This window comes from Notechis scutatus, chromosome 1 (assembly GCF_049901735.1).
Source record: "Notechis scutatus isolate UNSWTSFEM ecotype Mainland chromosome 1, rNotScu1.2, whole genome shotgun sequence".
In the NCBI taxonomy this organism is placed as follows: domain Eukaryota; kingdom Metazoa; phylum Chordata; class Lepidosauria; order Squamata; family Elapidae; genus Notechis; species Notechis scutatus.
The window spans coordinates 238,195,115-238,220,379 of NC_142009.1; the positions used below are offsets into that span (position 1 = coordinate 238,195,115).

General features: G+C 40.6%; 1 protein-coding gene and 1 long non-coding RNA gene across 3 annotated transcripts in view; one reads left to right on the plus strand and one right to left on the minus strand.

The window, feature by feature from the left end:
- Window positions 1–15,090, minus strand: part of LOC148133286 (uncharacterized) — a 33,268-nt gene extending 18,178 nt beyond the window's left edge. The window contains exons 1-2 of one of the 2 annotated variants that reach the window (XR_015746638.1): window positions 15,003–15,087; window positions 12,893–12,950 (exon numbers count right to left, since the gene is read on the minus strand). This is a non-coding gene — a long non-coding RNA (uncharacterized LOC148133286). Of the gene's footprint in view, window positions 1–12,892; window positions 12,951–15,002 lie in introns of both variants that reach the window. The other variant, XR_015746639.1, reaches the window with a different exon arrangement.
- The window catches only part of MUC5AC (mucin 5AC, oligomeric mucus/gel-forming), a 94,119-nt gene that overhangs the window by 55,985 nt on the left and 12,869 nt on the right, over window positions 1–25,265 (plus strand). The window contains exons 31-41 of the mRNA XM_087950839.1: window positions 2,602–11,937; window positions 12,521–12,732; window positions 13,940–14,111; window positions 14,243–14,493; window positions 15,441–15,624; window positions 17,458–17,662; window positions 19,850–20,028; window positions 20,646–20,715; window positions 22,754–22,848; window positions 24,050–24,081; window positions 24,405–24,585. Coding sequence (XP_087806965.1) covers window positions 2,602–11,937; window positions 12,521–12,732; window positions 13,940–14,111; window positions 14,243–14,493; window positions 15,441–15,624; window positions 17,458–17,662; window positions 19,850–20,028; window positions 20,646–20,715; window positions 22,754–22,848; window positions 24,050–24,081; window positions 24,405–24,585 — 10,917 coding nt within the window. The remainder of the gene's footprint in view (window positions 1–2,601; window positions 11,938–12,520; window positions 12,733–13,939; window positions 14,112–14,242; window positions 14,494–15,440; window positions 15,625–17,457; window positions 17,663–19,849; window positions 20,029–20,645; window positions 20,716–22,753; window positions 22,849–24,049; window positions 24,082–24,404; window positions 24,586–25,265) is intronic.

Sequence of the window (25,265 nt, forward strand, 5' to 3'; positions counted from 1 at the left end):
ACAATCAGTGTTTGCTTAATGACCACAAGGTTCACTTAATGACCATGGTGTTTGCCTAACCCAAGGATCTGCAACCTTAAACACTTTAAGAGCCATTTTTCTATTTTCTTTTAAGCAGGTATCTCTGCCTCTGTCTTTCTTTCTCCCTCTTTCTCATCTCTCTCTCTCTCTCTCTCATCTCTTTCTCTTTCTTCCCCATCTCTCTTTCTCCCTCTCTCTGTTTCTCATTTCTCTTTCTCTCATCTACAACTAAGATTGGAAGCTGTTTTTTTATAATCCTATTTCTTTGCAGTTTTTTTCACACACATTTGTATATATGTATCCAATATTCTTTCTTCCTTTCTACTATGAATTCAAAAGGGGCAATGATTTTATGTGTGTGCATATAGCGTGTGTATATGCGTGTTATATATGTGTATGGTGGTATATATATTTCACTTTTAATGTGTGCCAGTGTACTTACAGTAAAAAAACGACAATAAAAGTTACCTTATCCTATCTTCCTTCTTTCCTTCCCAACCCTATTCCTCCCACACCCTATTTGTTGTTGGCTTCCCAGCCAAGTGCTTACCGAGTCTGATCCTGTTTAGCTTTCTAAAATCAGCCTACTGAAATAAATACCAAACTAAGCTGTCCAATAATTTACCTGCCATCACTATCTTGCACCTGATTTCAATGTAAACAGCCAATCTGCAATACTACTAAATTTTGCTAGGCATCTGCTGCATGTTACTCTCTTCCTTGATAATTTAGTCTAGAGGTCCCCAAACTTGGCAACTTTAAGACTTGTGGACTTCAACTCCCAGAATTCTCAAGCCAGGAAGTTTGGGGACCCCTGATCTAGTCTTAGCTGGGCAAAACAGTCTGGAGCCACTGGCAAGAGCAGCTCAGCATGGAGAAAAGTTGTGCGTCTCCCCATATTCCTTTCTTTGCGAGCAGCCTCATCCCCTCCTCCTCATTTGTGAAGCACGCAAAGTTTAAAGGTGCTGCTCATGGCGAGAGGAATATGGGAAGACGCGTGACTTTTCTCTGTACCAAGAGAGCTGCTCTCTCTCTCTCGCCTCCACTCTTGGCATGGAAAACAGTCAGTGGGAGCAGCAGTTGAGTCTGTCGGTCACCCTTCCCGGGGCTCACGCACACCATACCTGCAGGGGGTGGGGGATGCAGCAGCAACGAGGTGGCAATGGTGATTCCAGTGGCATCGGGGCTTTCGGGACCAGTCCATCCCCCCCCCCCCGCCATCCATGCAGCCACACATGTGGTGCATCAGGGCTTCCAGGCTCTGCTCTGCACAGCCACTGTCAGCTGTCCTGGACTCGATCAAGGGGCGCCTTGCTGACACGAGCCTCTCCACATATTCTTTCCTGCTGCTGTTTTTGGGAGAGCAAGAGTTTTCCAAAACAGCGGAAAGCTTCCAAATCCCCCCATTGGAAACAGCTCCCAGGTAAGCAGAGAGAAGCAGGATTCAACCTGGCTTGCTTCTCTGCTTGCCCAGGAGCCATTTCTAATGGAAGGGGGGACTTGGAAGCTTTCCGCTGTGTTGAGAAACTCTTGTCTCCCATCAACAGCAGCAGAAAGGAATACGTGGAGGCTCGTGGAGGCTCTAGCCAGGTTAGCAGCTGCTTCTATCGCCTGCTGCTGTTTTTGGGAGAGCAAGAGTTTCCCAAAACAGCGGAAAGCTTCTGAATCCCCCCATCAGAAATGGCTCCCAGGCAAGCAGAAAGAAGCAGGATTCAACCTGGCTTGCTTCTCTACTTGCCCAGGAGCCATTTCTAATGGGAGGGGGGACTTGGAAGCTTTCCGCTGTGCTGGGAAACTCTTGCCTCCCATCAACAGCAGCAGGAAACAACACATGGAGAGGCTCATGTAGGCTCCAGCCAAGTTAGCGGCTGCTTCTATCACCTGCTGCTGTTTTGGGGAGAGCAAGAGTTTCCTAAAAGAGCAGAAAGCTTCTGAATCCCCACCCATTGGAAACGGCTCCCAGGCAAGTAGAGAGTAGCAGAATTCAATCTGGTTTGCTTCTCTGCTTGCCCGGGAGCCGTTTCGAATGGGAGGGGAGACTTGGAAGCTTTCTGCTGTGCAGCAGCAGGTGAGAGAAGCAGCCACTGACCTGGTGGAAGGAAAGTGGTGGGGGAAGGCAACTGGTGGCAGTGGCAAAAGGCAAGTCGGGGGGAAGGCAACTGGGGATTGCAGAGCCTCACTCACCCAGGGAGATCAGTAAAGGCAGGGCCGCAGCGGAAGGCAGGCAGCAATGACTGGCCTGGCAGGTGTGCAAGAGTAGGTTGCAGGCAGCAGTGTTGCACATGCATGCAATGTCATGCATGCGTGATATGGACTGATGGGCAGGCAGCGGAGAAGTAGGCAGAGAGGGGTGGGGCCAGGCAGAGGCCCGATTTACCGGTTCTCTGAACTACTGGGAATGGTAACAACCGGTTCTACAGAACTGAGCCGATCCAGTAGAATCCCACCTCTGCTCATACCTTTAAAAACTGTTCTGAGACACAGTTGTTTCAGGGTATTATTTGCATGCTCACAATTGTTAGAAAATATTCATTGGAATCAGATGAAACATATTAATTTATCCTTCTAATATCGTTGCAGTGCCCATGACTACATCTGTCTGTGTTCATGAAGTGTGTCATTGGTCAGCATGGTATGATGGGATGCAGCCTGGCTCAGGAAACAATGATGGAGATTTCGAAACTTTTGACAATCTAAGGGCCAAAGGCTACCGAGTCTGCAAAACTCCAAAAGCTGTTGAATGTAGAGCAGAGAAATTCCCCAATACTCCATTAACTACACTGGGCCAGAAGGTAGAATGCAGCAAAACAGTTGGATTAATTTGTAATAATATGGACCAGCATCCAGAAATCTGCCACAATTATCAAATCAAAATACTATGCTGTAGCTTTGTACCATGTGACAATTATACAACAGCTTCCACACCTGAAACTACCACAGTCTCTCCAGTTCAAACAACTACAGTACCAGCTACTATTTTGACAAGTACCACTGCTTTCACAAATACAATTAAAGGAACCACTAGCATCTTAACAACAACACCAGAAACTACTTTTTTACCTACTAGCACTATGGTCCCATCTACCATGAAAACTGGATATTCAACAACAAAAACAACTTGCATGCCTATTTGCAAATGGACAGAATGGTATGATGTGCATTTTCCTACACTGGATAATGAAGGAGATTTTGAAACATATGACATTATTAAAGCCACAGGAAAAGATATCTGTGAAAACCCAGAACATATAGAATGCAGAGCTGAGAAATTCCCTAATAAAACTATTGATGAAATTGGCCAAAACGTCCAATGCAATGTATCCTTTGGATTTGTTTGCAAAAATGAAGATCAGTTGGGAATGCTGCAAATATGTTTTAACTATCAAATTAAAGTCTATTGTTGCAACAATGAATGTTTGACCACTCCCACAGAAACAACATCAACTGCCACTTCTAGCTCAACCATCCCAGTTTCAACCACAAGGCTCATTGTAACAACGACACCAGAAGTGATAACCACGACCAGACCACCCACCTCAACCATGAAAACCACCACCAGCAGTACCACCAGAGAAACATCTCCCACCATCACAACAACAGTTACCTCTCCCACAATTGCCATAGTAACCACAACTCCTTTGCCTACTACTACCCAGCTACCCACTACAACAACAACTCTCACTACGACAACTCCACCAATGACCACTTGTGCACCCGTCATCTGCCAGTGGTCTCAATGGTTTGATGTTGACTTTCCCACTTTTCGACTTGAAGAAGGAGACCTTGAAACTTACAGCAATATCCGAGCTGCGGGAGGCAGATTCTGTGAAAAGCCTATAAATATACAATGTCAAGCTGAAAACCACCCAGACCTAAGCATTGAACAGGTTGGTCAAGTCGTTCAGTGTGATGTCACATTTGGACTGATATGCTACAATAAAAACCAAACTGGAAAATCTAAGCTATGCTTTAATTATAGGATAAGGGTACTTTGTTGTGAAGAAAACCCAGAATGCAAAACAACAACCGTACCACCCACCACCACTTCTAGCTCAACTCTCCCAGTTTCAACCACAAGGCCCATTGTAACAACGACACCAGAAGTGATAACCACGACCGGACCCTCCACCTCAACCGTGAAAACCACCACCAGCAGTACCACCAGCGAAACATCTCCCACCATCACAACAACAGTTATCTCTCCCACAACTCCCATAGTAACCTCAACTCCTTTGCCCACCACTACCCAGTTACCCACAACAACAACAACTCTCACTACAACAACTCCACCAATGACCACTTGTGCACCCGTCATCTGCCAGTGGTCTCAATGGTTTGATGTTGACTTTCCCACTTCTGGACTTGAAGGAGGAGACCTTGAAACTTACAGCAATATCCGAGCTGCGGGAGGCAGATTCTGTGAAAAGCCTATAAATATACAATGTCAAGCTGAAAACCACCCAGACCTAAGCATTGAACAGGTTGGCCAAGTCGTTCAGTGTGATGTCACAGTTGGACTGATATGCTACAATAAAGACCAAATTGGAAAATCTAAGCTATGTTATAATTATAGGATAAGGGTACTTTGTTGTGAAGAAAACCCAGAATGCAAAACAACAACCGTACCACCCACCACCACTTCTAGCTCAACTCACCTAGTTTCAACCACAAGGCCCATTGTAACAACGACACCAGAAGTCATAACCACAACCGGACCACCAACCTCAACCGTGAAAACCACCACCAGCAGTACCACCAGAGAAACATCTCCCACCATCACAACAACAGTTACCTCTCCCACAACTCCCATAGCAACCTCAACTCCTTTGCCCACCACTACCCAGTTACCCACAGCAACAACAACTCTCACTACGACAACTCCACCAACGACCACTTGTGCACCCGTCATCTGCCAGTGGTCTCAGTGGTTTGATGTTGACTTTCCCGCTTCTGGATTTGAAGGAGGAGACCTTGAAACTTACAGCAATATCCGAGCTGCGGGAGGCAGATTCTGTGAAAAGCCTATAAATATACAATGTCAAGCTGAAAACCACCCAGACCTAAGCATTGAACAGGATGCTCAAGTCGTTCAGTGTGATGTCACAGTTGGACTGATATGCTACAATAAAGACCAAATTGGAAAATCTAAGCTATGCTATAATTATAAGATAAGGGTACTTTGTTGTGAAGAAAACCCCGAATGCAAAACAACAACCGTACCACCCACCACCACTTCTAGCTCAACTCACCTAGTTTCAACCACAAGGCCCATTGTAACAACGACACCAGAAGTCATAACCACGACCGGACCCTCCACCTCAACCGTGAAAACCACCAGCAGCAGTACCACCAGAGAAACATCTCCCACCATCACAACAACAGTTACCTCTCCCACAACTCCCATAGTAACCTCAACTCCTTTGCCCACCACTACCCAGTTACCCACAACAACAACTCTCACTACGACAACTCCACCAACGACCACTTGTGCACCCGTCATCTGCCAGTGGTCTCAGTGGTTTGATGTTGACTTTCCCACTTCTGGACTTGAAGGAGGAGACCTTGAAACTTACAGCAATATCCGAGCTGCGGGAGGCAGATTCTGTGAAAAGCCTATAAATATACAATGTCAAGCTGAAAACCACCCAGACCTAAGCATTGAACAGGTTGGTCAAGTCGTTCAGTGTGATGTCCCAGTTGGACTGATATGCTACAATAAAGACCAAATTGGAAAATCTAAGCTATGCTATAATTATAAGATAAGGGTACTTTGTTGTGAAGAAAACCCCGAATGCAAAACAACAACCGTACCACCCACCACCACTTCTAGCTCAACTCACCTAGTTTCAACCACAAGGCCCATTGTAACAACAACACCAGAAGTGATAACCACGACCAGACCACCCACCTCAACCGTGAAAACCACCACCAGCAGTACCACCAGAGAAACATCTCCCACCATCACAACAACAGTTATCTCTCCCACAACTCCCATAGTAACCTCAACTCCTTTGCCCACCACTACCCAGTTACCCACAACAACAACAACTCTCACTACGACAACTCCATCAACGACCACTTGTGCACCCGTCATCTGCCAGTGGTCTCAATGGTTTGATGTTGATCTTCCCACATCTGGACTTGAAGAAGGAGACCTTGAAACTTACAGCAATATCCGAGCTGCGGGAGGCAGATTCTGTGAAAAGCCTATAAATATACAATGTCAATCTGAAAACCACCCAGACCTAAGCATTGAACAGGTTGGTCAAGTCGTTCAGTGTGATGTCACAGTTGGACTGATATGCTACAATAAAAACCAAACTGGAAAATCTAAGCTATGCTTTAATTATAGGATAAGGGTACTTTGTTGTGAAGAAAACCCCGAATGCAAAACAACAACCGTACCACCCACCACCACTTCTAGCTCAACTCACCTAGTTTCAACCACAAGGCCCATTGTAACAACGACACCAGAAGTCATAACCACGACCGGACCCTCCACCTCAACCGTGAAAACCACCACCAGCAGTACCACCAGAGAAACATCTCCCACCATCACAACAACAGTTACCTCTCCCACAACTCCCATAGTAACCTCAACTCCTTTGCCCACCACTACCCAGTTACCCACAACAACAACTCTCACTACGACAACTCCACCAACGACCACTTGTGCACCCGTCATCTGCCAGTGGTCTCAGTGGTTTGATGTTGACTTTCCCACTTCTGGACTTGAAGGAGGAGACCTTGAAACTTACAGCAATATCCGAGCTGCGGGAGGCAGATTCTGTGAAAAGCCTATAAATATACAATGTCAAGCTGAAAACCACCCAGACCTAAGCATTGAACAGGTTGGTCAAGTCGTTCAGTGTGATGTCCCAGTTGGACTGATATGCTACAATAAAGACCAAATTGGAAAATCTAAGCTATGCTATAATTATAAGATAAGGGTACTTTGTTGTGAAGAAAACCCCGAATGCAAAACAACAACCGTACCACCCACCACCACTTCTAGCTCAACTCTCCCAGTTTCAACCACAAGGCCCATTGTAACAACAACACCAGAAGTGATAACCACGACCAGACCACCCACCTCAACCGTGAAAACCACCACCAGCAGTACCACCAGAGAAACATCTCCCACCATCACAACAACAGTTATCTCTCCCACAACTCCCATAGTAACCTCAACTCCTTTGCCCACCACTACCCAGTTACCCACAACAACAACAACTCTCACTACGACAACTCCATCAACGACCACTTGTGCACCCGTCATCTGCCAGTGGTCTCAATGGTTTGATGTTGATCTTCCCACATCTGGACTTGAAGAAGGAGACCTTGAAACTTACAGCAATATCCGAGCTGCGGGAGGCAGATTCTGTGAAAAGCCTATAAATATACAATGTCAATCTGAAAACCACCCAGACCTAAGCATTGAACAGGTTGGTCAAGTCGTTCAGTGTGATGTCACAGTTGGACTGATATGCTACAATAAAAACCAAACTGGAAAATCTAAGCTATGCTTTAATTATAGGATAAGGGTACTTTGTTGTGAAGAAAACCCCGAATGCAAAACAACAACTGTACCACCCACCACCACTTCTAGCTCAACTCACCCAGTTTCAACCACAAGGCCCATTGTAACAACGACACCAGAAGTGATAACCACAACCGGACCACCCACCTCAACCGTGAAAACCACCACCAGCAGTACCACCAAAGAAACATCTCCCACCATCACAACAGTTACCTCTCCCACAACTCCCATAGTAACCTCAACTCCTTTGCCCACCACTACCCAGTTACCCACAACAACAAAAATTCTCACTACGACAACTCCACCAATGACCACTTGTGCACCCGTCATCTGCCAGTGGTCTCAATGGTTTGATGTTGACTTTCCCACTTCTGGACTTGAAGGGGGAGACCTTGAAACTTACAGCAATATCCGAGCTGCGGGAGGCAGATTCTGTGAAAAGCCTATAAATATACAATGTCAAGCTGAAAACCACCCAGACCTAAGCATTGAACAGGTTGGTCAAGTCGTTCAGTGTGATGTCACAGTTGGACTGATATGCTACAATAAAGACCAAATTGGAAAATCTAAGCTATGCTATAATTATAGGATAAGGGTACTTTGTTGTGAAGAAAACCCCGAATGCAAATCAACAACCGTACCACCTACCACGACTTCTAGCTCAACTCTCCCAGTTTCAACCACAAGGCCCATTGTAACAACAACACCAGAAGTGATAACCACGACCAGACCACCCATCTCAACCGTGAAAACCACCACCAGCAGTACCACCAGAGAAACATCTCCCACCATCACAACAACAGTTACCTCTCCCACAACTCCCATAGTAACCTCAACTCCTTTGCCCACCACTACCCAGTTACCCACAACAACAACTCTCTCTACGACAACTCCACCAACGACCACTTGTGCACCCGTCATCTGCCAGTGGTCTCAATGGTTTGATGTTGACTTTCCCACTTCTGGACTTGAAGGGGGAGACCTTGAAACTTACAGCAATATCCGAGCTGCGGGAGGCAGATTCTGTGAAAAGCCTATAAATATACAATGTCAAGCTGAAAACCACCCAGACCTAAGCATTGAACAGGTTGGTCAAGTCGTTCAGTGTGATGTCCCAGTTGGACTGATATGCTACAATAAAGACCAAATTGGAAAATTTAAGCTATGCTATAATTATAGGATAAGGGTACTTTGTTGTGAAGAAAACCCCGAATGCAAATCAACAACCGTACCACCTACCACGACTTCTAGCTCAACTCTCCCAGTTTCAACCACAAGGCCCATTGTAACAACAACACCAGAAGTGATAACCACGACCAGACCACCCATCTCAACCGTGAAAACCACCACCAGCAGTACCACCAGAGAAACATCTCCCACCATCACAACAACAGTTATCTCTCCCACAACTCCCATAGTAACCTCAACTCCTTTGCCCACCACTACCCAGTTACCCACAACAACAACTCTCACTACGACAACTCCACCAATGACCACTTGTGCACCCGTCATCTGCCAGTGGTCTCAATGGTTTGATGTTGACTTTCCCACTTCTGGACTTGAAGGGGGAGACCTTGAAACTTACAGCAATATCCGAGCTGCGGGAGGCAGATTCTGTGAAAAGCCTATAAATATACAATGTCAAGCTGAAAACCACCCAGACCTAAGCATTGAACAGGTTGGCCAAGTCGTTCAGTGTGATGTCACAGTTGGACTGATATGCTACAATAAAGACCAAATTGGAAAATCTAAGCTATGCTATAATTATAGGATAAGGGTACTTTGTTGTGAAGAAAACCCCGAATGCAAAACAACAACCGTGCCACCCACCACCACTTCTAGCTCAACTCTCCCAGTTTCAACCACAAGGCCCATTGTAACAACGACACCAGAAGTGATAACCACGACCGGACCACCCACCTCAACCGTGAAAACCACCACCAGCAGTACCACCAAAGAAACATCTCCCACCATCACAACAGTTACCTCTCCCACAACTCCCATAGTAACCTCAACTCCTTTGCCCACCACTACCCAGTTACCCACAACAACAACAACTCTCACTACGACAACTCCACCAATGACCACTTGTGCACCCGTCATCTGCCAGTGGTCTCAATGGTTTGATGTTGACTTTCCCACTTCTGGACTTGAAGGGGGAGACCTTGAAACTTACAGCAATATCCGAGCTGCGGGAGGCAGATTCTGTGAAAAGCCTATAAATATACAATGTCAAGCTGAAAACCACCCAGACCTAAGCATTGAACAGGTTGGTCAAGTCGTTCAGTGTGATGTCCCAGTTGGACTGATATGCTACAATAAAGACCAAATTGGAAAATCTAAGCTATGCTATAATTATAGGATAAGGGTACTTTGTTGTGAAGAAAACCCCGAATGCAAAACAACAACCGTACCACCCACCACCACTTCTAGCTCAACTCTCCCAGTTTCAACCACAAGGCCCATTGTAACAACAACACCAGAAGTGATAACCACGACCAGACCACCCATCTCAACCGTGAAAACCACCACCAGCAGTACCACCAGCGAAACATCTCCCACCATCACAACAACAGTTATCTCTCCCACAACTCCCATAGTAACCTCAACTCCTTTGCCCACCACTACCCAGTTACCCACAACAACAACAACTCTCACTACGACAACTCCATCAACGACCACTTGTGCACCCGTCATCTGCCAGTGGTCTCAATGGTTTGATGTTGATCTTCCCACATCTGGACTTGAAGAAGGAGACCTTGAAACTTACAGCAATATCCGAGCTGCGGGAGGCAGATTCTGTGAAAAGCCTATAAATATACAATGTCAAGCTGAAAACCACCCAGACCTAAGCATTGAACAGATTGGTCAAGTCGTTCAGTGTGATGTCACAGTTGGACTGATATGCTACAATAAAAACCAAACTGGAAAATCTAAGCTATGCTTTAATTATAGGATAAGGGTACTTTGTTGTGAAGAAAACCCCGAATGCAAAACAACAACTGTACCACCCACCACCACTTCTAGCTCAACTCACCCAGTTTCAACCACAAGGCCCATTGTAACAACGACACCAGAAGTGATAACCACGACCGGACCACCCACCTCAACCGTGAAAACCACCACCAGCAGTACCACCAAAGAAACATCTCCCACCATCACAACAGTTACCTCTCCCACAACTCCCATAGTAACCTCAACTCCTTTGCCCACCACTACCCAGTTACCCACAACAACAACAACTCTCACTACGACAACTCCACCAATGACCACTTGTGCACCCGTCATCTGCCAGTGGTCTCAATGGTTTGATGTTGACTTTCCCACTTCTGGACTTGAAGGGGGAGACCTTGAAACTTACAGCAATATCCGAGCTGCGGGAGGCAGATTCTGTGAAAAGCCTATAAATATACAATGTCAAGCTGAAAACCACCCAGACCTAAGCATTGAACAGGTTGGTCAAGTCGTTCAGTGTGATGTCACAGTTGGACTGATATGCTACAATAAAGACCAAATTGGAAAATCTAAGCTATGCTATAATTATAGGATAAGGGTACTTTGTTGTGAAGAAAACCCCGAATGCAAAACAACAACCGTGCCACCCACCACCACTTCTAGCTCAACTCACCCAGTTTCAACCACAAGGCCCATTGTAACAACGACACCAGAAGTCATAACCACGACCGGACCACCCACCTCAACCGTGAAAACCACCACCAGCAGTACCACCAAAGAAACATCTCCCACCATCACAACAGTTACCTCTCCCACAACTCCCATAGTAACCTCAACTCCTTTGCCCACCACTACCCAGTTACCCACAACAACAACAACTCTCACTACGACAACTCCACCAATGACCACTTGTGCACCCGTCATCTGCCAGTGGTCTCAATGGTTTGATGTTGACTTTCCCACTTCTGGACTTGAAGGGGGAGACCTTGAAACTTACAGCAATATCCGAGCTGCGGGAGGCAGATTCTGTGAAAAGCCTATAAATATACAATGTCAAGCTGAAAACCACCCAGACCTAAGCATTGAACAGGTTGGTCAAGTCGTTCAGTGTGATGTCACAGTTGGACTGATATGCTACAATAAAGACCAAATTGGAAAATCTAAGCTATGCTATAATTATAGGATAAGGGTACTTTGTTGTGAAGAAAACCCCGAATGCAAATCAACAACCGTACCACCTACCACGACTTCTAGCTCAACTCACCCAGTTTCAACCACAAGGCCCACTGTAACAACGACACCTGAAGTGATAACCACGACTGTACCTCAATCCACTTCAAGTATTGCATCTTCAACCACCACTATGGGAAGCAGCACAAGTCATTGCTTTTGCCAAATTGGGGAAAATATTTATATGCCTGGTAAGTGTTTATTGCAGTAACTGTTATGTTTTTGCCAACAAATTTTTGAATTTTATGTATTTATTTAATTATTCAATTTTATAGCCATCTATGACAGTTGGTCTAGGTGCCTTACAATTCAAAAATGTTATTAGAGTAAACATACGAAAAACAATTTAATAGAATAATGATAGTATCCAAATTAAATACACATAGTAGCAGTTGAACGTTCTGTTATAAATGCAGTGAGGAAACTTGGACCTTGACACATTTAGCCGTCAGGTGCTGGAAAAAAGATGTGTTTTTAGGGTCTTGCAAAAGGCTAACAGAGTTGGGCCCATTTCAAAATATGGAGGGAAAATTTTCCATACAGTTGAGTAGAGATCACTGGAAAATGTTCGGTACAGTAGATCAGGGATCACTTGGAAGAAGCTAATTTTTTGAGCCTTCACCAGCCAGTATTCTTTGGCTTGCAGGATCTGCAACATACCCATTCTGCATTTCTCCTTTCTGATTGGTGTGGCAGACTTTTCTGTATCATTGTGTTTGTTACTTGATAGATTTCTCAAATACTACTGTAATGTTGTTGTTTTCCCCCCTCCAGGTGAAATTATTTATAAGCAAACTGACAGTGATGGCTGCCTTTATTTCGCTATTTGTGGTAGCACATGTTCCGTTGAAAGATACAAAGGGCCATGTGTATCAACTACACCCAAACCCACCTCAACTCCCACAATCATCTCCACCACTCCTACTACCAGTACTGCTGGTACTACTCTACCACCAGGCTGTCCTGATGCTATTCCACCCCGGGAGGTAGTGTTTACTTTATTTTTTTGTTATCTTTAATAATCATGTTTTCAGTGTAATGTGATTTCCAGAGGTATGTTAGATGTTTTTGGACAGGGAAGGAGAAGTTAACCTTTCTCCATTCCAAATGTGATTATTGGAGTTTTATCTCGCACATGACACTAACCTGATCTGGAATTCCATACATACATCTTCATACATCTCCAGCCCTCAGTCCCAGAGTGCTATAAAGACAAGACATTATGAGGAATTATGTGAAACAAACATGAACTGATTCAAATTACAATTTCTGAACAGAAAGGAAGTGATATCTCAATTTTTATATTATATATCTTATTTTTAAAACTATTTTGATGTAGTGTTTACAGGCACCAAGCTAGAAACTGGGAGATTGTGAATGACAATAACTTTTAATTAGCATTTATTACTTCATTAAAAAACAAATCCTGGCACTAGCTCCCCCTTTTCTGGGGTGATGGTGATGGGGTGCAGAGAATTTATGCTTATTTGGGGGAAAAGATCTCTCCAGGACTGACTTTAGCTAAAACATTGACAAAGTAGGGTAGATGGGCATCATCTGGGATTTTTTATCTATTTTTTTCCCTCCTCTCTACCCTTCCTTTTGGTATGGGATCATTTTAAAACCAGGTTTGTCCTCTTTGGGGGTTTACTTTGCCCAATGAGTTTGGTTCCTACTTCATGTTTATCAACCTGATCAGGAGATAGGAATGTTTTAAAAGATCTGAACTTTGGATGCCGAGGTAAAACTTCACAACTGTCAAATTCCAGACACTCCACTTAAGAACAGAAAGGTTATGCAACTCAGAGAGCTGAAATAATGCTTTGAATTGATGCAGAATTGAAGTTTAATGGGCAGTGGGATATTATAAATAAATCTCTTACATCATGTCAAGTTATCTGTATCTGATAGTCACTTCAACAGAATGTCATCAGATGGGCAAATATTTTCCAAGAAGTGTCTCCTTTCTAACAAGCTTGTTTAAAGAAAGGAAAGGAAGGATTGTGACATTAAGATTTTTCCGAATTAAGTTATAAAATATAGGGACCAAAAATCAAATCTGAGTTAGACACAGCAAAAAATGTTCTCTTCCCTCCTTATTACTCATGAAACATAATTTAACTATGCAATATATAAATACACACACAGAGCTTTGTTAAGTCAAACTGTAAACTCTTTTTTTTCTATTCCCAGGTGGGTGAGACATGGATAGAAAATTGCACCAAAGCAACTTGTATAAAAAACAACAGCATTATGATAACTAAAGTGGAGTGTCCACCGGTACAAACTATTGTTTGTGAAAATGGCTACCCACCAGTAAAAGTTTTCTCAAAGGATGGATGTTGCTATCACTATGAATGTGAATGTAAGTTGTGGTAATAATGTAGTTTGATCAGCTTTTGATAATATATGAATAATTTCATTGATATTAATTTCTAGGTACAGTATTTTTTTAAAGTCCTAATTGTCACCTGTTTTCTCTCTCTTATTTATCAGGTATTTGTAGTGGCTGGGGTGATCCCCACTTTATCACATTTGATGGAGTCTACTACACTTTCTTGGACCATTGCACTTATGTATTGGTGCAGCAAATTATACCAAAATATAATAACTTTAAAATCCTTCTTGGTAATTACTACTGTGACACAGAAGATCAACTTTCCTGTCCCCAGTCTATTATTATACACTACAAATCTTCAGTCATTGTGTTAACTCGCCAACAATTTAATGGGATAGAAATTAACAAGGTAAGAAAGAGGAGTAGTAGAAAAGCTACTTTTCATCTATAGTGGAGATCACTATAAATTGAAATTAATTGATAGAACAGTAAAGAATACTGAAAAATCTAATATGGTTACTTTTATGAATCATGAAAGAAGATATAATAGTAGTAGTGGTGATGGTGATAGTAGTAGTAGTAGAAGTAGTAAAAGGAGGAGGAGGAGGAGCAGGAGGAGCAGGAGCAGGAGGAGGAGCAGGACGAAAAGGAGGCAGTCCAGCATTTCAGACTTTATGTAATGCCTGAGACACACCAAATTATAAACATGCACAGATGGATTCATCTTAAGTCTAAATAACAATCTCAAAAACACAGCATGGAGGTAAAAGGAAGAATTGATATTTCTTAAATTGAATGCCTAATTATTGGTTTTATTAAGAAATATGTAAAGTTAGTTTTGCATAAAAGAGCATAAAACATTCTTATACATAATAATTATGATATATTATAAACATTTGACAATTATGTACTACTTACTTGGTTTGGTTTGCTTAGAGATGTAAAGATATAAATAATTCCGGCAAATCAGGGACTTAAAGCAGGTGCAGGTTCACCGTGATCCCTGGGAAAAAAAAGAGGATCTGTTTAGTGACTACCTGAAGCACCTCTTAGTAAAAGTCATAAGCGTGACTAAATCCATGTGGCCTTTCCTAGCAGATGTATGTCTTATATCCTTGGAAAGCCATCTCAGAAGAGAGAACCAATCTCCCTAAGATTTTCCAAGGTTACATGCACACTAAGGTCAAATAATTTTATTTTGCTAAAAAAATAAAATACATATTTCTTAATTAATAATTGGACTAAGCAAATCTAGCCAAAATGTGTAGATAATTATTTTTAACATGTGGATGCATTATTTTTTAAAAGTATGGGTAATCAAAAACAATCCTGATACAAAATTATTCTTCTATGCAGATCTCTTTCAATGGAAAACTCATAACGACAAGTTTCCAGAAAGATGGCATTTATATCTACACAATTGGTATTAATATGGTGGTTGAAATTTCCGAAATTGAAACTGTTGTCACCTATGGTGGTACAATCTTCTCAGTAAAGCTTCCATTCAGCAAGTTTTACAACAATACTGAAGGACAATGTGGTAAGTAAAATGGTTTAAGCCCATCGAAACTTTTGTTATTCCATGAAATATATGCAAACTCTTATTCATTTAAAATAGTTGAAACAACACATTATATATTTGCTCTTAGAAAAATGCTTGTTTCTCTAGTAAACTCTTGACTCTGCCAAAATGTCACTTATTCTTCATTCAGCCTCGATATTAGAACTTCTAATTACTGAATGTAAATAAAAATGGAAAACTATATCATTTGTCACCAAAGAAATGATATTTTCCCCCAGGAGTATTCAGTAAAATAATCTAGAAGCTTTGGAAGGAGTTCTACAGGGTGTCATAGTTAACTAGAAAAAAACCGCCTTCTTCTCTAACACGTGATAAAGCATGCAAGTTTTCTTCCTATTTTCTCTTGAAAATCTTTCTCCTGCATTTATGACACCTCTTGAAAACAACTGCAGAACATCTTCCTCTTTCTTCTAAGTGTACTGTGTTTCAAAGTTTTGGTACCATCATTTTTTTTAATTGTGGTCTGTTGGCAGAAGAAAGTGCATGCTGTTTATTGAAAAAGGGAAACTCAAGCCAAAGAGTATTCCAACAGCATTGTGAAACTGAATAAGAACTGGGGAAAAAAAAGATTGGATTCATGTTATCTGCTTTACCCAAGGTATAGATGGGGTTAAAAAAATGTAACCCCGCTCACCTGTATGGATGATATGTGCCTTCCTCAATATTAGGTCCTCTACTAGAGGCCTGGGAGTTTGAAGGTACTGCACAGTATCTTAGCTGTTCTTAGCACCACCCTCTTCTGAACAAAGAGTTCTGATGTCATTCCTGGGATCTGTTGGAGCCACTCTCCAAGCTTAGGAGTCACAGCCCCAAGTGCTCCTCCAACCACTACTGAGACCACTTTAGCCTTTCCTTTTCTCATCCTCTTTAGTTCCTCCTTCAGGAGCTGATACTTCTCCAAGTTCTCATACTCCTTCCTGATATTGTTGTCGCTTGGCACCACTACATCTATTATCAACATTGTCTTTTGGCCTACTACTATGATGTCTGATTAATTGGCCAGTCCTCTTGTCTGGATCTGAAAGTCCCAAAGGATCTTATGTATATAAGATCTAATAACAGAACGCTGCTATTCTCCTTAGCCTTTTGTGGAATCTCCCATCTGAATCTGAGAGTGTCTAGCCTATACACTAAGCAGATGATCCTGTACACAGTGCCAACTACTTGTTTGTGCCATTTAGTTATGCTGTTCCTGCATCTTGCACCCTGCTCCTGTGAGTTGGACTGAAGCCTCTCTGCATAGCTTGTACTTCAGGTCCTGCCTAGTGGGGTAAACCCCTGCTTCTATGTATCTGATGCTTGTCCAAATGTGCTTTTTAAGAGACAAATGATCTTCAGCTCAAGAGGCTTCTTGGATGAGAAGTTAAATGACTTAAAGAAAAAAAAAAACAGAAAATCCAGTTGCCTCTTGAAAAAGCACCTTTGGGACAATCATGACCTGGATGACTGAGAATCTTCATAGATATCTGGTGCTTAGTGCCTGTTCTTGTGCTGCTATGATAACTACCACAGTGCTGTCTTTTAATTTAGCTCTTTCCACAACTGGTTGGATTTCCAAATGTTTGCCACTTCAGCTATCTGTTGATGGTACAGTCCATGCAGGGTGTTGCTTGCCATGGCACTTCCTCTGCTTGATCTTTCTCCACATCTTCTGCTGCCTGAGTCACTAAACTATGTGGCCATTCTGATACTTCCACTTCTTCCATACTTGCAATATGTGTTATCTGCTTAATTGACCTGAGATCACAAATGTTTTGTCCTCTACATATGTTTTCATGTTATTTCCCCCAGGTACTTGCACTAACAATATAAAAGATGAATGTCGCTTACCAAATGGCGAAGTAACAGATTGCCCCCACATGGCTCCCCATTGGAAAGTGCCTGATCCTAAAAAGGATTACTGCTCTGGAACAACACCACCTGTACCAACTGAAATTATAACACCTGCACCTGAAATATGTAGCACAGCTCCTCTCTGTTCTCTTATTTTGAATGAGTAAGATAGGAATTATTTTATATTTATTTTTGCCATCCAGTGAATATAGATACTACTAAAACTCTTGTTTCATTATCTTTAACCTAACAGAACAACAGTTTTAAAACCAAGATACCTCAAATATGGTAACTTAGAGAAGGCATACATATTCCTGGACTCATGACTCCCGAGAGAATGAAATTGTGAAAAATGTGGCTGCTTCAATGCTGCTGGGCTGCTGCTGCAGTCACATGATCTTCATTTTCAACATTCTATGGCAGTTTCCCAGCCAGTTCTGCAATCCCTCTTTCTTTCCCTCCCCCACTCCACAGTTGCCATTGGGAGGGGAGGGGACATTTCCAATGTTCCCTGCCACATTCCCACAAGGAAACTCAATTATAAAACTGGTGGGAATTCGGAAGTTGCCCCATTTCACACCTACATTTTATGCCCACTGTTGGTCATTTGTTTCTCTGTTTAGGTAAGGAAGTATTTCTGAGACTATGACCAAACAGGATATAGGTTGTCTAGTATAACCATATTGGTGGATTAAATGAGGTTTTTTTGTTTTTGTATTTGCCAAGTAATATGAATTCCATTATCCTTCTTATCTATGAAGTCCTTTACACATCTTCAAATCTGCTACAAAGATTTAGGAATCTTCCAGTAGATTTTGAAGGCTTGTTGGAAGCTCCAATAGCAGAGACAAATCCTGATCCTAAGCAGAAACTTTTTCACTCAAAGAATCCTGTTTATGGATTCTGACCAATATCCTCTGATAAAAAGAAAATTCTCTCTCTCCCCATCCCTCTGTTTCTCTCTCAAGTAAATGCATTATCTTAGTCTACAAATTTGAATATGATACAATAGAAAATTCTACCCAAATTTAGATCTCTGCAATAATAAGTCTTGTTTGATGGGCCATACAATGGAGTGGCCTTTCTCAACTGGAGTTACATGAGAGAAATTCTACTGTTTGTGTGTACGTGTGTGTGTGTGTGTGTGTGTGTGTGTGTGTGTACATACAAAGCTAGCTTTAGATATAATTTTATGCAGAGTGTCCTTGAGACCTGAAAATTATTTCAAGAATTCATCCAGGATAGAAGATTTGAGAAAGGCTACAATAGAATATATAGCTGCTAGTCTATACAAACTGTTTGGTGAACAAGCATGGATAAGATTAGATTTCACAAGAGCAGAGTTCTATAATGGACAGTTTGGGACACATTCTAAACATTCTCACATTCATTTAGCAAGGTTGGCATGGAAATGCAGGCATAATTTATCCAGCTATGCCACTTTATATCCATTTACTAAACCCACAAGCAGAAAACTAGAATAGAGGATAACCCAGCCTGATATCTAACCAGAAAAATCTTTTTTCTAAGGATATTGTAGGGGTTATTTTTAGATAACTTTAGCTAGAATCCCTCAAGTCATTCACCAGGATCCAATTTGGATGCAACTGTTAGTGCAACCAAGTCCATTACAAGGATCTGGAAAAAGATGTTCAAAATCCAAAAGAACATATAAACCGTTTATGACAATATGTTAATAAGAAAAGACGACGCGGTTTTGTTTCCTGTCAGTTTGAGATGAAGATGGGAGCAGAGGAGGAGGAAGTTATAATAGGGATAAGCAGGAAATGGGCTGAATGGCACTTCTAAGAGTATACATCTTCCAGTTAGGAAATTCAAACCAGCAACACAGAGAATGAGGGGCAGCTTCCTTGCTGCCTCTCTTTACATTGAATGCCTCCAGTGATAAATAATGTACAAAAAGACAATCCTTCTCAAATTGTATATCTCCCACAATTATAAAACCTCCACAGTTCCTGATTAAAAAGTGTGCTCAAAAATGTCATACCAGTTGTAACCAAAAGGGTAGTAAAAGTGTCCTTTGCATTCTGTTAGTTTAATGTACATTTATAGAATCACTGAAAGTTCACAGAACTCCAGAAAACTGTCCTTTTATAATAGATAGATTTTGGAAAGATTTTATACCTGGAAAACCTCATAGTCGATGTTCCCTTGTGGAAGGTTTTTTGGCACCAGAAATTCCATGTTCTGACTTTCTTTTTTAATCATTCCCTTTCATTTTTCATTTAGAATAAATCCATGATTTAAAATAAGTTTCAATTAAATGACTAAATCAATGTGTACTTATTCAGAGATATTTATTTTACAACTATTTCTTGTATGTTTGCAGCATCTTCTCTGAGTGCCATAAGATCATACCCCCAGATCCCTACTTTCAAGGCTGCCTCTCTGATGCTTGCCATATGAAAAATATCTCCATGCAATGTTCAGGATTGGAGATATATGCTTCTCTCTGTGCCTCTAAAGGTGTTTGTATCGATTGGCGAGGGAAGACCAATGATGAATGTTGTAAGTTTTGGGATATCAAGGCATCTTATTGTGTTTGCTTATTATACGATCACTCCTTCCTTACTTCCTTATTTTGAGCTTTTTAAATATACCTTCAGTGAGAATTTGGTGTGGCACTCAAAAGAGTGATACTGAGAGAAAGAAGGATACTAGAGAGAAGTTTTGATTTATTTACCAATTAAACATTTTCTTAATAAACACAAAAATATTCAACCACCATTCTCCCAGATAGACAATGTATTTCATTAAAAACAGATATGAAATAAATATGTCTAGCTTCAGGCACATTTATATAAAAAGTTAGTATTTATGTTTGTGTGTGTGTGAACAAAACCAAAATTATGTGAAAAATAACAGATGCATTTGGCTAGAATTATTGTTTATTTCTGTTTATTTAATTCAAGTAATCATTTTTATAATTTTATAATCATACAATGCTATTTTCATTAATTATAATTAATTAATATCCATCTCATCTCAATGACTCTACTCTAGGCAGTTTATTGCAGTATAAATGTTGAACTGAATAGGTTGAACTGAAACTTTTTTCCAAATGCAAAATGTATGGAAAATACATTTCTATATTATGATGAACCTTTTTCTTATATCATTTATAGCCTTTAGCTGCCCTACAGATAAAGTATATGTTCCATGTGGCCCCATCAATCCTCCCACCTGTGATAACAGGTAAGTAAAACTCAAAAGAGCTGTGAAAGTTTATAATTGTCTTGATGAAATGAACAATATGTTAAGTATGCATTTAAACTTCATAAGTGGAATAAATTTTTATCACATTCAAAAGGAAGAGTAAAGAATCAGCTCTTCAGTGAAAATGAAAAAAAAACACCAAAATGCTAAGAAAAGGCAATAGAAAGAAAAATAAATAAGGAATTATTTGTACTCGGATTTAGGCAATTGCAAAGAGTGCCTGAATTAACTATATTTCAGATCAAGCATAATAGAAAGGAACTACTTCCTGATATTATACACCTACAAATTTCAGAGTAGAATGATTAAACAGTAGAAATTACTGTTGTTTTGAATGTCTAATTATTTGTGAGAAATCCTGAAGACCACATGAAGTATCAGATTACCATGGGTGGTGGAGGAGAGGGGGAACAAAAGTTATCTTTAGAAAGGGAGCAGGAAAACTGCAGATTACTCAGTCTGAAAATGATACTGGAACGTTCTGGAACATTCTGGAGGCAGATCACAAAATGGTCAAAAACCTTGAAAGCAAACCCATCATTACTAGAAGTTAGCATGAATTTGGTCAAGAGTAAATCTTGCCAGATTAGATCATTTTGAGTATGCTCAAAATGTATACCATTGAGTAACTTCTGTTGTTCGGTGCGGGACTCTTTATTTTAGCATAAAACTAAAGGTAAAGGTTCCCCTCACACATATGTGCTAGTTGTTTCTGGCTCTAGGGGGGCAGTGTTCATCTCCATTACAAAGCTGAAGAGCCAGCGCTGTCCGAAGATGTCTCCATGGTCATGTGGCCGGCATGACTAAATGCCGAAGGTGCATGGAATGCTGTTATCTTCCCACCAAAGTGGTCCCAATTTTTCTACTTGCATTTTTTACATGCTTTCGAATGCTAGGTTGGCAGAAGCTGGGACAAGTAATGGGAGCTTACTCTGTTACACGGTGCTAGGGATTCAAACCGCCAAACTGCCGATCTTTCTGATCGACAAACTCAGCATCTTAGCCACTGAGCCACCACATCCCTTTATTTCAGCATATCATTTGACAAAGCAAAATCTGATATTCTGATTAGCCAACTACTTAAATATGGGCAAGATATCATGTCATTAGCTGGAACCAAAATTTGCTTTCTATCACTGCACTTTTTATCACTGCACTGCACTTGCTTTCTATCACTGCACATCAGTAGTTTTTCATCAAAATAGAAGGTATCAAGCAGGATGCCAGTATATTTCAAAGTTTCAATTAATGATTTAGCTGAAGATGACATTGTTATAGGATTTGCAGATGATATAAAATTGGAGACTTTCAAGAAGAGATTGGACTGCCATTTGTCAGAAATGGTGTAGGGTCTCCCGCTTGGGCAAGGGGTTGGACTAGATGACCTATAAGGTCCCTTCCAACTCTGATTATCTGTTAAATATAGATCTCAGAGAGCCTTTTGCTGGGTGTGTTTTAATTAGAGTTCTGCACAGAGCAGGGAATTTGATTCAGCCTCTTCTCACTTTATGATCTATGATGCTATTGTTATAATATGTTGAAAATTTTTCCCTTCGTCTGCAAAATTATATGTATTCCCAAATTATATGTGTTCTAAAGAGATGGGGAATCCTCTAGACTACATTATAAGAACATAGGCAGAGAATAAGCATTCTTCTTTCCACTTTATCAGGAAAAATGTATTCTTCTATAGATGCAAGAAAAATTCTATGGATTTATTTCAGTCATGGTTTCATAAATCAATAATTTTAACCTGTGTTAAAAATTAGTCTACTGCCATGGGTTTGAGCCTCATTGACTTGAAACTCCTCTTTTATCATGACTAATTCTCTCACAGGGAAGATAAAAGGTTGATGATTAGTAGCAGTTACATCAACTTGAGCCATTTCAAAAATAGTTGGGTTGACCTTATATAGCTCATTCCTTCCTTTGTTCTTATCAGTTGCACACACTGTGTGGTTGTTTGTAATGTTGGGGTGCAACTACTACTCTAATTTGTGCTTCTTTTTTGTTGAAGTGGTCCTCCACAGACTGGAATAACAGAAGGTTGCTTCTGTAAAAATGGAACCAAACTCTTCAGTACCCACAGAGATATCTGTGTTTCTGATTGTGGTAAGTGTTCTTATTTAAGCAAAGGGAAGGATACCATAATGCAAAGGGACTGCTGGACAGACCAGCCAGCTAAATGTGATGTTAGTCATTTCCAGGAAAGAAGATCAGAAATTATTAATTGAAAGGAGATAATCACTTAAATAATAAAAGATGGATGGATCAAAACCCAAACACCCAATAACATGGACATGTGAAACATTTACCATAGATAAAGAGGCCCGATCTATATCTATCAACTGCAGTGCACAAAATTGAGTAAAAGATCATGGACAATGAAGATCATTTGTATTAATATGCAGCATGTATAAAACCATAGTCTTCTGTCACACAGAGATGGTTTTGTTCAACAGAGGATTTTTCCCTCCACAAATACATTCTAAAAAGTGTATGATAATCCCTCCATAAATATCATTTAGCATGAATCAGCATCCTTACAAAATGAAGAACCTCTGTTATTATTTGCCCATGAAATCTACAAAATGGACACACAATTTTCCTTGTGCATTGGATTCCATACATCTCAGCAGTCAGTAGCCCTTTGCTTTCTAAACAGGTTATGCCAGAGATATAACATGATGTGTGTGTGTGTGTGTGTGTGTGTGTGTGTGAGAGAGAGAGAGAGAGAGAGAGAGAGAGAGAGAGAGAGAGGCCTCCCTTATATAGACAGCTTCTTAAAGCAGCAGTACCCTGCTGACTCATCCTTAGTTCATCATTTTGGCTTACAGCCTTACAACAGCTGGTCAGCTATTAAATTTTCATTACCTTAATTACATGTCTATCCCTCCCATTAAATATATCAGGAGAGTTAAGTTGCAGATCCTATTAATTAAAAAAATGTCAGTTTGTGAGACCCAAGAAGTGGGCCTTCTCATGTGCTGCTCCTTCCATTTGGAACATGAGTCCCACTGAGACTAGAGTAGATCTGACCCTTCTAGCCTTTCTGAAGGCCCATGGGTGTTTTCAGACATCAGACATAGTGTGTTAGGGGAAAATCTTAATATGCTTATTGCTTTCTCTAGACTGGTTTGGTTTCTCAGCTGCTGCATGTATTGCTGTGTTTTATATAATGTTCTGTGTTGTTTTTAAATGTTATAAGCTATCTCCAGTGACTAGTATAAAACATAATAAAATATTATACATCAAATAATGAAACTTGAATGTTCTTCAGTGCAAAATATCATACATATACATTTTTTTCCAGGTTGTACTGGACCAGATGGTTTACCCAAAGTGGTAAGTATTAACGCTTTTATTATTTCATAAAATATAGATGGGTGAAACTCTATGGGTAATAGGAGCTTTGGGGAAAATAATTTTTTTTCAAGACTTTTTAAATGTTTGGTGGGTTTTAATGAGGCAATATATGTATGTATGTATGTATGTATATGTACAGCATATATGTATGTGTACATATATTATATATTTAAAAAGATAGAGATAGAGATAGATAGATAGATAGATAGATAGATAGATAGATAGATAGATAGATAGATAGATAGATAGACAGACAGACAGATATAGATAGAGAATATATTTTAAAATATATCTTTTCACAGCCTGGAGAAACTTGGATTAGCAACTGCCAGAAATGTACTTGTGAGGAATATTCGCTTATGGTACAATGTATTGAAGAACCATGTCCTACCAAAGCTACTCCTGTGGAATGTTCTTTTGAAGGGTTTGTACCCATCACCATATTAACCCCTGAGGAAAAGTGCTGTCCTCAAAAGCAGTGTGGTAGGTACAATTTTCATCAATATTGTATTGTAAATGACCCACGCTAGCATTCCAGTTTTCATTTTGGAAATTCCCATTTATTAGATTACAGTGGCTGCTTCAGTTTAGCCAAAGCTCTGAATTATAAATCATCTATTAGAGAAGTTAATCTGCCCGCTTCACAAATATTTGCTTTGAAATGAGATGTGCAGCAAATAAATTTAGTAACAAATAAAAATAGAAGAATACTTTAAAAGAGAATATATTTAGCTCCAGATTGGACTGTAGGGTCCTTGGTGCTCTTTGAGCTTGGTATTTTTTTGCAGATGTTTTGTTATCAAACCAAGTAACATCCTTAGTATATACTTTTGATGTTAACTATTTGGTACTGAAACATCTCCAAGGAAACCACCAAGTTCAGAGAGCACCAAGAACCCTATAGATGCACTTTCTAGTCTCTACAAGGTCAAAAGTTAATGCTTATAGGATGCTGTTGATCAACTCACTGGCAATTTTTTTTTTTTTTTGATAAAAATGAAGTTAAACCATTTCACATGAAATTATAAAGACCACAGGTCAAATTTATATTTAAATACACAATGTACTGGATTCACTATAACTTAATCCACTCTTTGATTTGCTCAAGATAAAGTGTAGATAAAGTGATGCTAATAGATATTAAAATGTATTAATCCACTCAT